The 12,861-nt window shown below is 39.5% G+C and overlaps 1 protein-coding gene across 2 annotated transcripts in view; it reads right to left on the bottom strand.

Annotated features, from left to right (window-relative positions):
• Window positions 1–9,174, bottom strand: part of SLC12A6 (solute carrier family 12 member 6) — an 87,137-nt gene extending 77,963 nt beyond the window's left edge. The window contains exon 1 of one of the 2 annotated variants that reach the window (XM_027083775.1): window positions 8,736–9,174. In XM_027083775.1, coding sequence (XP_026939576.1) covers window positions 8,736–9,006 — 271 coding nt within the window. In that variant the 5' untranslated portion in view covers window positions 9,007–9,174. The remainder of the gene's footprint in view (window positions 1–8,735) is intronic. The other variant, XM_027083774.1, reaches the window with a different exon arrangement.
• Window positions 9,175–12,861: the final 3,687 nt, after the last annotated feature.

Below are 12,861 nucleotides of genomic sequence, written 5' to 3'. Positions count from 1 at the left end.
GACAGCCTGGAGGGGTGGGATAGGGAGGGTGGGAGGGAGGGAGACGCAAGAGGGAAGAGATATGGGAACATATGTATATGTATAGCTGATTCACTTTGTTGTAGAGCAGAAACTAGCACACCATTGTAAAGTAATTGTGCCCCAATAAAGATGTTAAAAAAAAAAAAAAAAAACAACATTTCCTTTCATGCCCCCAATCCCAGGCAAAATAATTGCAAAAATGTACCCAGAAGATAAAGACTGCATTTCCTTATGCTTGCTCTATTATACATTTGAAGCTGAATAAATGTTTCAACAGAGCCAGCCACCATTAGCAGAGGAAGTGTAATGACAATAATACTGGTGTTAGAATCACAGACACTGGGTTCAAATCACTATTCTTCAATTTATTACTTGTATGACCCTGGGCAGGTTACTTAACCTTATCAACTTCAGCTTTTTCCTGGAGAAGAAATCCACCTTAGCTCAGAAGAAAATGACTTTTTTTTTTAAATGAAAAAGTATCAGAACTGATGAATTTTCAGCAAAGGAAAGAATTAACCTCATCTAATAGGAAAGCCTGTTCTCTATTTCCTATTAATTCCTAAAATTTTATTTGGAAATTAGAACACTGCTAAATTAGAAAAAAAATAAATCAGGGGGCTTCCCTGCTGGCGCAGTGGGTGGGAATCTGCCTGCCAATGCAGGGGACACGGGTTCGATCCCTGACCTGGGAAGATTCCCACATGCCGCGGAGCAACTAAGCCCGTGTGCCATAACTACTGAGCCCGCGCGCCTAGAGCCGGTGCTCTGCAACAAGTGAAGCCACGACAATGAGAAGCCCGCACACCACTCGCTGCAACTAGAGAAAGCCGGCGCACAGAACAAAGACCCAACACAGCCAAAAATAAAAACAAATAGATAAATAAATTTATTTTAAAAAATCAAAAGCAGAATTTTTTACATGCACCTTGGGATGTAAATTAACTGTTGTGAAAATAAGTATTACTTCTGGATATTAAAAAACGAGCTTAAATATTAAAATCAAATGCTCTCAAAATAAAGATAAATTTCAATTGGATTCAATTATCATAGCTTCTCGAAGTGAAAATGTTCATGTGTATACAAGAGTTTTAAACTTCTTAGTGTTTTCTTTTTGTAAAATTAGCAATATGAAAAATGAATACCTTTACCCCAAAAGGAAAAACAGCCTTGTCTGGTAGAATGGAAGAAATTTAGGCGCCACTTTGCCAAAAATTAAAGCTATCTACCAAATGGTTCCAACTGTAAACAGATGAATGCTATCAACTGAATATCTTGCACGGATTTCTCAAGGCCATATGAAATGTAATAAGGCTTAGCAATGCAGTAACAAAAATACAAAGCAGAAGACTGAAACCCAGCTCTCAGTTAAAATAATACGAAATTTTAAAAAGAAAAAAACAAAAAACTAAAGTTAGGATTAAGACCTAAGTATACCTGCCATTTCCTAACAACTTAATACAGCTTTTGTTTTCTATTTCTGTCCTTTCCAAGTACAAAAACTTAAATTTTAAGGAAAAACAAAAAAAAGTTTTAGACCTTACATTTTTTCAGTTAAAACATCCAGTGGTAATTTCAAATTTTCAAGTTTTGCACAGCCTCTCAGATTGACTTATTAATTGTACAATATTGGTTTGATTCTGAAATCTTGTTAACTGTGAATTCCACCCATGATTTAACAGTAGCTTAAAATTCTTCAAAAGTAAAATGCACTTGAATATCAGAAATGTTTAAAATATGACAAATGTACACCTTAGAACTGAGCAAATATGGTAATAATATTTCCTATTAATCAACTATTAAACTTCTGCAGTTAAAGCAAGGTGCTGTGTGTGTGTGTGTGTGTGTGTGTGTGTGTGTGGTATTGTATGTTCTGCAGTCTTGTGCTCATATCTTTATACATAATTGCAGGGATTCTACAAAGTACACCAAAGCATTAATAACAGGGTTTTAATGGGGAATATCTTCTTGGTTTTCCATTTACTTATAAAATTTCATTAAAATAATACATTGTTTTACACAATCACAAAATAAAATGCTTTCATAATTCCTACAATACAGCTCTCCAAATTTTCATACCTACTGCTAAGAAACACATCACCAAGAACTTAAACACATAAAATCTGCACTATTCTGAGTCAATAAGCCCACCAAGTGCAGCTGTGCAGATTACATCAGGCCAAAAGGGCAAGGGCGTTGGGGGGACTGAAATCCAGTTTGCCCGTCTCCAGTGAAGCTTGCAAGGGGTCTGGCTAGTCCAGAAGTATTTATTACGCAGAGGAGGCAAAAAGAGCACCACGATTCAAAAGTTTACAGCAAATATCGTCCTTCTAGGTCAGTACAAATTGCCTTAAACGTCAGCATTAGAAACATTCCCCTTATTCTAAGAGCCTTAACATTAGAAAAGCATGACTTTTATAAGATTCTTAGGTACCCAGGAGTGTCCTCTTCCTTCTTTTCCATTCCAGTACAGGTAATATCAAAGCAAAGTTTATGAGAATCTGGAATCAAGAAACATGCCTCTGACAGGAAAAGAATGAGGCCCCACACGGAAAGAATTAGTGAGGATACAGAAGAGACCACCCAAGGTAAAAGACAATAAGTTGAAGCAATCACTCTTCCAATCATTAATATTTAATCAAATATCTAGAGTATTCTAGGACAGAATCTATAAAAGAAAGTCCTTTCTATTAAAGTAGCTTTCTGGGGCTTCCCTGGTGGCGCAGTGGTTAAGAATCCACCTGCCAATGCAGGGAACACGGGTTTGAGCCCCGGTCCGGGAAGATCCCACATGCCGCGGAGCAACTAAGTCCGTGCGCCACAACTACTGAGCCTGCGCTCTAGAGCCCACGAGCCACAACTACTGAGCCCACATGCCACAACTACTGAAGCCCACGCGCCTAGAGCCCATGCTCTGCAACAACAGAAGCCACCTCAATGAGAAGCCCGCGCACCGCAACGAAGAGTAGCCCCTGCTCGCTGCAATCAGCGAAAGCCGGCGTGCAGCAACAAAGACCCAATGCAGCCAAAAATTAATAAATAAATAAAATTTATTTAAATAAATAAATAGCGTAACTTTCTGGATTGCAGTCCAACCTTTCAAAAGCTTGTATTACAGATATTTTCAAATATACACAAAGTCAGAGAAAACAGTAAAATGAATCCTCATTAATCCAATTCAACCAATTATAAATGTTTGCCAATCGTATCTATCTCTCCTCAACTGTTTTGTGGCGTGGGGGGAGGGAGGGTGGAGTACACTTCGTTTCACCTGTAAATATGTCAATATGTATCTCTACAGATAAGGGCTTTATATTACCACAATGTCATAAATATACCTAAGAAAATTCACAATAATTCCTTAGTATTTTTTAACACCAAGTACGTGGTCAAATTTCCCTGATTTTCTCAAAAGTGGCTTTTTACAGTTGTTTTGTTCACATCTGAATCCAAAGAAAGTCCACACTTTGCATTTGGTTGACAGCTTTTTATCTGTAACAGCTCCCCCCGCAACCCCTTTGTTCTCTCCTCCTCCACTCCATGCCATTTATTTGTTGAAAAGTCTAGTTATTCAATAAAATTTCCCACATTCTGGATTTAGCTCATTGCTACTTGTGGTGTAAAGTAGTATATTATAAAGTTTAATCATTGGCTTTGCAGTATGGAGGAGAGGGGGAAAAAACAGATGTGGTCTGTAACCAAAACGTGTCACACAAGTGCTACTTGTCTTCAAAAAAAAGTGGGGGGAGGAATCGAGCTTGGAAAAAAAAAATCTATCAGAGGATGCTATCAGGAAAGCTAAGAAGTGTTTTTACAAAACTATCCATTTTACTATGTTACACAATGTTAGTTACAGCTCTCTGTTAGTGTGTCAAAGTGAAATGGTAGTATTCAATAACCATATAATATGAAAGGTATATTTAAAAGAAAGGTAATAGTCACCTGCAATTGGCAATACAATGTAATTCACTTATTTTTGCTTGGGGCAAAAAACTAGAATTTTTTTCCAAAAGTATAAAAAGATTGCTTGGTACTTTGAAACATGCTCTTATGAAAAATAAAAAGATAGCTTTGCAACATTATTCTGATTCTTAGTCAAACGTTATTTAACCTTAGCATGAGAGATTGATGTGACCTACGAATAACACACAGAATTGGTAGACCAGCAGAGTGGGCTAAACGTCCATGTGTAATATAATGGCACCAAGTGCAGATAAATACTCTGTAAGACCTACTGGCATTTAAGGAAAAGCCTGCTGGGCCTTGTCCACTTGGTGAACTTCTGCTTACCCTTCGCAGCCCACCTCAGGTAGGAAAGTTCTTCCCATGCATATAAGATTAATCCCTCTTCCCTTCTGAGCTATGGTCTCCAACTCTGGCTGAAGAGCTTTTAAATACTGTGGACAAAGAATGTTGCCTGCCATATCAGTGAACAAAGGATGTTGAGGCCATCGAGCCATCAGTCACTGCAGCCACCCCCAATGGTGCACCCTGAGGGGATTCAAGATGGAGAAAAACAGGATAGTGGCCCTAGATAGCTAAGGCTCATCTCAAAGGAATAATTTCAATAAGCCCAGAGTCCTGAATCTTCTCATACACAGAACAGCACTAAATTCAATAACTCGAGATGTCTGGTTTTCTTTAATTAGCAGTAATCTTTTTATGTTTCCACGACTTGGTTTTTTTTGCAAAAACTCCTGTATATCCTGGCTCCTCCCTTACAACTTCACAACAGTCCCTCAGAGCTGTATGAGAGGTTGTCTTACTGAGGGTTTAAGTCCTCAGTAAGTCTGTCAAGTAAAATGTAATTCTCAACTTTGAGGTTGTGCATTTTTTTCAGTCGACAGCATTATGCTCTTCAGGTCCCTGTCCTCAAGAACCTACAGCCTAACCGAGGAAGATAATATGTAAACAAACAAATAAAAAAACAAAATTCAGTGAAATAGGTGCTCTAGTAGTAGTCTGTATAAGAGATACAGGGACTTAAAGAACTGATCTGATCTATCTGGGTGTCGGGTTGAATGAGAAAAGGTTTCAGAGGTGGCTCCATGAAGGAGGGGCTTATCTAAATAATTTTTGCATCTCTACCAGCTAACATCCCTCAGTAAAACTTGGTGACAGCCAGCCTCCAAGTTGGTAAACTTAGAGGTCCTGACTCAACTGGCTTTTATTTTTACTCCACTTCAGAAACCCATTCCCAAGGCTGCACACTCGATCATGTTAACACTGGAACTGCCCCACCTCTGAATCCATTAACCCTAACATTCATCTATCTGATCACAGTCTTCAATCCCTCTACATCATTCACTATCACTTTTACCTCTTCAAGTCCTCCAGTCTCTCGGTGTCTCCATTTTACCTCAGTTCATCATTTTCCTTAACTATATTTTTCTACTGTATTATTCTAAAATTTGCTGTATTTTTTTTTGTATTTTGATGTATACTTCTATTCCTACATTTATCATACAGCATTATAATTTATATGAAAATTTGTTTGCTTTCTCTATTAGATCATAACTTTCCTTAGAACAGTAATTGGATTCTTTTTCTCAGTCCTGCATCCTTAGCACCCAGAACAGAGCCTGGCCCATAATAATTGATCAGTAAATGTTGGTGCAAGTGTTCTTGTCATTTTCACCACTATTGCCATGAGCGCTCCAAAGGCAGAGCCTATATTTTACCTGAGCATTTCCTATAGTTCCTACTGGAGTGCCTCACACACATCAGAGCCTCAGGGAGCATTTGTTGAATTGTAAAAGGTTGAAATGTTATTAGAAAATGTATAAGACATATAAAAATATGTCCTCTTCTCTATTTTGGTATTATTATTTTAACAATCATTTAAGTTAACCAAATGGTGATGAGGCAAATGTAAACAATGTTCATCATGGCAGAGGCAAAATGATGTAATGGAAAGCCCTGGACAGAAGTCAGGAGGCCTGCATTTCAGTCTTGGCTCTGCCACTCATGATCTACAAATAACTATCTCTGTAAGCCTTAGTTTCCTCACTTATTAAAATGGGCTTTGACCAGAATTTGATTCTTGATCATCTGAGGTTCCCTAACTAACATGCTATGGCTCATAAAATTTTTTTAATTACAAAAGTGATACACTCTCAATATAAAAGATTGTACATGCCCTACTGAATTGTTTAGATAAAGGAAAATTCCCAGTCTCCACCCTATTTTCATAACTGTCCAGAAGTATCCACTCTCAGCAGTTCCTTCTGTACCTTTAAGGCATTCTTCACGCATAAGTAAGTACAGTGCTAAGATCGCTGATTTTATTTACCAACTTGACAGTCCCATAAGTTCTAATGGAACCTTGACAAAATGAAAAAGAACTATAAACACTTTGATAGCAGAAAGATAATTACTACTCAAAAGGCCAACAGTAGAAAAAAATTAAAACACAGATAGAAATAAATATTTAAAATTTGGTGTGTCACCCCACCTTGGTTGTGCAATGTAATGTGAATAAAAGGTATATGACACGATAAGAAACTTAAGGTGGGAAGAAATGTGGGAGGCATGGGAATTGTGGGGAAAGGAGAGAGAATGATACCAATGTCACAATCACTGAAGGATGTAAAAAGGGTCCCCCCACCAAAAAAAAAAAAAATCACAAAATTCTAAATGGTAAAATAGCAAACACAATTCTGAAATACATTATGAACTTAAGGATAGAGTCCACTGTAGAAGAGGAAGTAGTTGTTTTCCTATACTAAATCCAACCCAGAGACAAATGTAGATTAGCACGTCCTTGATTTTCTTGACAACAGCATCCTTTGAAGATCAACATCTAAGTCCAGTAAGGGTATCTGCATATTACAAGGCCAAAGGTGAAATAATTACATTTCTAACCAGTTCCCTCTGATGGTGTGGAAAATATATCACAGGATGATCATCATAAGAAATTTTTTAAAAGACAATAAGAGAAAAATAGGTCATTGGGAAAGTAGGAAACTCAATTCCCAAGAATACTCTAGGGAAAAGTGCGATCTAATGGCTGGATTGTTAATTTCCCTTTCTCTAGTACCAGAGACTATTTAAACATTAAGGAAGATGTTAGGTAGAGAACCAAGCTTTAACTTCTGTACCCAGCTAAACGAGATAGATTTTACCTACACACGTCCCCAGTTTTACCTTATGGTGTAAAGCAATACCACTCTAGACCTTAAAGAATGCTTATAGATAAGGACAGAAGCCTGGACAAGGATCCCGTTTCTGCAAGGCTAACTAACACATTACTGAAATAAGTCCACTTTTAAAAACAGAATAAAAATACAATTCCATAATATATAAGTCACAAACCCAACAACATTTAACTATAAATTACCTAATGACAATTACAGCATTAAAAAAATTAACACTTACAGTCTTATCTGGTATTTTTACAACCTAAATAGAGTATGATGTGTAAAAACTAAAACTACAATTTAGAATTAATTTGTAAGAAGAGAAAATGATGAATTATTTTTTATTCCATAATGTAATTTTAACACCATGGTACATAGTGTAAAGTCTGTCAAGAAGTTGAAAATTGTTAAAAGTCCAAGAATCGACCTGTAATGTCTTCATAAAAAAAAAGATTAGTCAAGGATAAGTGAATTCCAGGACTATAAACTTTACCAAATCTACCTTGTCTCCAGACATTAAAAAACAGAAATAAGGAACTAAAATCATTCTGGTTTCCTGCACGCTTTAGGTTAGGAGGAACAATATTTCCTGACACCGGAAAATGGCAATTCAGTGGCTGAAGCTACGGTTTTCAAATGTGGGTAGAATATCATTGTAAGAATCTTGAAGATTCTTAAGAGAAGTTTTCATTACCTGACAGATCTACGTTAGTTAGAACATAGCATAAAACTAAATATATAAAGCAGTACGGCACTTCTCAAACTTTTCTACTTCAGAGTCCGAAAAATGTTATGACCTCTCTGTTTTATCTCATCACCTCTTTCTCACTAAACCCAATGAAAACCTCCAAGCCCGCAGACACAAATTGGTTTAGGAAGCTGAACGTCTGCAGTGGTCAATATAAGTCAGAAGTAGCTTGTGTGCTACTTCCTGACTACAAAGTCTCAGCACTCAGTACATTCCATCTAAACTTCAAAGTGAAGAAATTATGTGGGAATCAGAAATCTCCATTTGACAGGATAGCCCCCTCAGATCTACCCAGCCTCACCCTGAGTGAGCTGTGTTACTCGAACCACTGTCTCTGTAAAATATAATTTCTTAAAAAGAATTTTGTGATACAGTATCTGAAGTCTTTACAGGAAAGCCAGTAACTAAGATATGATCAATAACTACTCCTCATAACTGGCCTTAAAAGCAAACTGTAACAGTTGGAGCCCCAAAGACAACTCTCCACTAAATTTTACAATTTAGGATTCTCCATGCTGGAAAATTGTTAAATTCTTTGATATTCATCCTTAACCAAAATACCCATTTCAATTCTAAGAATACAAGAATGAGGAAGTCAAAACATACATCTACTTTCCTTCTTGTCATATACCTTCGCACACGCCAAATTACTATTGCAGAGATCCACTATGCTAACCATTATTCCAAAGGGTTCCTAAGCATCTCAAAAAGAGGTACCTTGGTTCCTGATGATTATTCTATAATGGAAAAATGATTTCCCAGTATATTGTCATCCTGGACAAATAAGCCAGTAACGGAAATATTTTGTTGTCTGTGTTTCTACTTACCCTCAGAAACATCCTGGGGGTTAGAAGTCCGGTCACTAGCTGGATCCAGTGCAACAGTCGCCAGTGAACTGGTAGCTCCAGACATATCACTTATAGGCTCACTACGGCTTGTTTCAGGTACACTTTCCCGGGAGCTAAATCTTACCCGGGAACTGGATCGAGAACTGAGGTCCGGGCTGGTGTCTGACAAACCTGGAATGTCATCGATCTTTGTTGGTGTCACCATGAACCGAACTGAAGCCATCTTGGTGGTGTTTTCTGAAGGATGCATTTTTCTTTCTTTTCCTTTATAAGGACAAAGAAAAAACCCTGCAAAACCCTTCCTCCTACGCTAGCAATTTTGGTTGCAAAAATAGAAAAGATAACTTAAAAAAAAAAAAACCTCTCAATTACCTTGATTTACACCACACAAAAAGCCACTATATATAAGAATCCTTCTACTCAGAATTCAAGCCGCCTGTCCTAAAAAGTGCACTACCAGCAGCTGAAAAATATTTAAGGAAAAAAAAAAAAAAAAGACAAACGATGACAATCTCGTGTAACTTCGTTCCTTCAGAATGAAGAGCTATCTTAGTCATCTCCCCTGGTCCAGGGATGCGGGCAGACAGCCATGGTCTCAGAGAAGCAGGTGACGAAGCCTTTCTCTCCTCGACCTTAAGGTTTCTGCCGAGGTAGTTAGTCCCTTAATTGTAAATGTCCCACGGCTAGATGAGCAAAGTGCGCAGAGGCCCACCCTTATCAAGCGAATATAGACAGTAGAGATCAGATTGCGAAACGGTGTACACCCGACCACCTGTTGTGTATCAGGTGAATACCCCACAGGTCTGGCTGGGAGGAGATGTGTGTAGAGCCACCCGATGTTTTTGAGGCCGATAATCCACTTGGGTCTGGTGGGAGAGGTGAGCATGCATAACGGGAAAAATATCGCACACTATGGTTGGAGGAGAATGAGACAAGGGTGAGGAGAGGAGGTTGCAGGGGCAAAGCGGATTTCTGCCTCCGAGAGGTCTGCGGGGGTGGCCCTCCCGCTCTTCTGGCAGAAAGGTCCCTGGGATCTGGGAGGAGGCGGCTAGCGGATCGAGACTCCGCGGACTGCAGTTCAGGGTCGTGGCAGGTAGCTGCTAGTCCATCGAGCCCCCGATCGGTTTGCTGGGTTTCTCCTGCGTGTGACAGGACGAGCCACCCCTTTGCCGGAGACGCTTTCCTCCCCTACCAGGGCCCCGGCGCAAGGTCAGCCCCTTCGCTGTTCTTCCTTCGGGCCCTAACAGAAGAGGAGACGGCCTCGCAGGCTGGCCCTGGCTGAGCAGGAGGGAGCGGCGAGGATGAGGGTAGGAGGAGGTCGCAGGTGCGGGATCCCGGCGCCAGCTGATTCGGATGCGCGCGCAGCTGTTGTTTACCAGCGGGTAACTGTTTCCGAGCCGCGGCGGGCGCCGGGGGGCTTGGGCTGCCGGGGAGGGAGCCTCCTCCCCGGTCAGATGCCAGAGCAGCAGTTACGTGACCTCGCCGCCCCCGGCCCCGGGCCCGGCGGGCTGTGCCGGCGGCGCCGCAGCCCCTCCCTTTCCTCCCCGCTCGTTCCTCATTCGAGGTTAACGGTCCGAAGAGAAACCTGGGGGAGCGGCCGGAGGGCGTCACAGTCCCACGAGCACCCGAAAGCCCCGCCCAGTCTCTGCAGCCCGCGAAGTGGCGGAGAGGGCTCCGCGCATGCGCTCGCCCGGGTCGCAGCGGGACTGGAGGACAAGGGGCGGGGCCGAGCGTGGGAGGCCCGGAGCATGACGGGAATTGTAGTTGGGTGTGGGGTCCTGAGCTGCCTGCATCTGAGAAAACAAACGCTTTTCGCTCTTGGTCCTGCTGAGTTGTGGTCCTGCTGTGTTGCACAAACTCATTCTGGAGGTAGGCGATGCCCCTCAGACCCTCAGAAACCATCTCTCTTTACTAAGAGTGTCCCTGAAAATACCACTCATAATTTCTTTAAAAATTACAAACCTCTCAATACCATATATCTCCAATATATGGTATATATTGGGTATGACCCTCATTGGAGTTTTTACGTAGTGGTCTATTATAAAGCATTGTATGCTCAAATTTATACATAGTTTGGGCTACCTTTTTTTTTCTTGTCCTTTAAAAAAGTGCTGTTTTTTTTTACAATGTATACATCTATCAAATCATCACAGTTGTACACCTTAAATATATACAGTTTTGTCAATTTTACCTCAGTAAAACTGGAAAAAAAATGCTGTATTCATTTTCTAGTCAGACTGAAAGCTTCATTAAAGAAAGCATCTTTAATTTTAGACCTGGAGAAGCCATTGAGATACTTTCTCTTGACTCCATTCAGTGTTTTCCCTACTACTGCCACCAGAATATTTTTCTTAGAATGTTTATTTAATGCATGAATAGGTGTTCAATAAATTTGACTCATCAATGTTTTGTCTGAAAATTATTTCCTAGAGCTTTGATCAAGACATTAATTTTATTTTTTCATTGAAGTACAGTTGATTTACAAGGCTGTGCCAATCTCTGCGGTACAGCAAAGTGACTCAGTTATACACATAGAGACATCCTTTTTTTTAATATTCTTTTCCATTATAGTTTATCACAGGATGTTGAATATAGTTCCCTGTGCTATACCACAGGACCTTGTTATTTACCCAGACATTTAAATTCAACAGTCTGGGCCCTGGCTTTGTCTGGGTCCTTGCTCAGCACAAGTGGAAATGTTTAAGATCATCCCTAGTAATAGATCACAACTGTATTTAAGATGTGAGCCAGTAAATTCCCTTTTATCAAATGACACACAAAGTCCAATGTCCGGTTTAAAAGATCCAGGTAACAGAATGGAAACTAAATTCCTATTTAAAATGTAAATCTCCTCAAAGCTTGATTCTTTATAAAGCCTGTGATTATTCATTCAGGCTTACAGCTTTCTTACTTGAGCAAGGAAGAAATTTACTGAGGGATCAGTTTTCTCCTCAGGCATGCCTGCTGTTCATTCAAATCTTACAGACTTTCCCTTCATTTAAAAAAAAAATCCTGGATTTCTACAACATCGAATTTTGTTTCATACCACAGTGTATTTTCATTCACTTTATACTATACTTCTTAAGACTCTTCTCCCATTTCTGAGCACATCACACAATGTGCTCAGACCTAGGAGATCTCTTAAGGAAAAAAATTTTCAGTATATTCACACCAATTTGCCTTTCCATTACAGTCTACACAGTAAGTAGCATGGAAAATGCTAATCCTTTTTTTGGTGGGGGGGGGGTAACTTATAAAGACAGAATCACAGTCAACATTTTAAAAAAATGATAGCATTCGTTTACTGACTTTGGTTCTTTTCTTTTTTATTTTGGCCATGCCAGATCTTAGCTCCCCGACCAGGGATCGAACCTGAACCCCCCAACAGTGGAAGCTCAGAGTCCTAACCACTGGACTGCCAGGGAACTCCCCTGACTTTAGTTCTTAAAAAAACTTCCATAGCAGATACTTTTCCTAGTCATCTGCAGAATTTCTAACATTTCTTCGATCATTAACCCCTAATAGGATAGGACGACTCTTTAAAATCCCTCAGATTCTATGCTAAGAACCTTGTTCAGTGAACAGGCTAAGAAATAAAAAATTGCTTGACAGGAAATAATTATCTCATTTCACCATTCTCATAAATTTAAGTAACTGATTGAAAATCATGTCTTCTATTAACTATGACCCAAGTCTAGAGATGTTTTTTTCTCAGCAGTCAACAACTATCCTGAACTTTTCTGCCGGGACAGTCAGACATCAGAGTCCATGAGAAACATATTTACTCCTTTCCAGGGCCAGTCTTGATAAATCAAATTTGTGCTGATTTAAGTTACATCTGCTTCTGGAGTCTAGAATCTTTGATATTGTAGAAAAAGAAGATTGTATCACTGGAATGCAAACTTCACAAAGCAATTTTAAAATCAGTGGCACTAAGCAAACATTCAAATTCAATGTCAAAGGCCATGAATGAGAAGATTGGGAAATACTGACTTGATTAACTTGATAAGGAAAGGAAGAAGCTAGCATTTCTTGAATGCCTATATACGATATTTTGCCTCATCATCCCTCTAATATGAAGTAATTGGATTAAAAATTTATGGTT

Source organism: Aethalodelphis obliquidens, unplaced genomic scaffold, assembly GCF_003676395.1.
Source record: "Aethalodelphis obliquidens isolate GAN/ISIS:26980383/991018 unplaced genomic scaffold, ASM367639v1 scaffold51, whole genome shotgun sequence".
NCBI classification, from domain to species: domain Eukaryota; kingdom Metazoa; phylum Chordata; class Mammalia; order Artiodactyla; family Delphinidae; genus Aethalodelphis; species Aethalodelphis obliquidens.
This window is presented reverse-complemented; position numbering and strand designations above follow the sequence as displayed.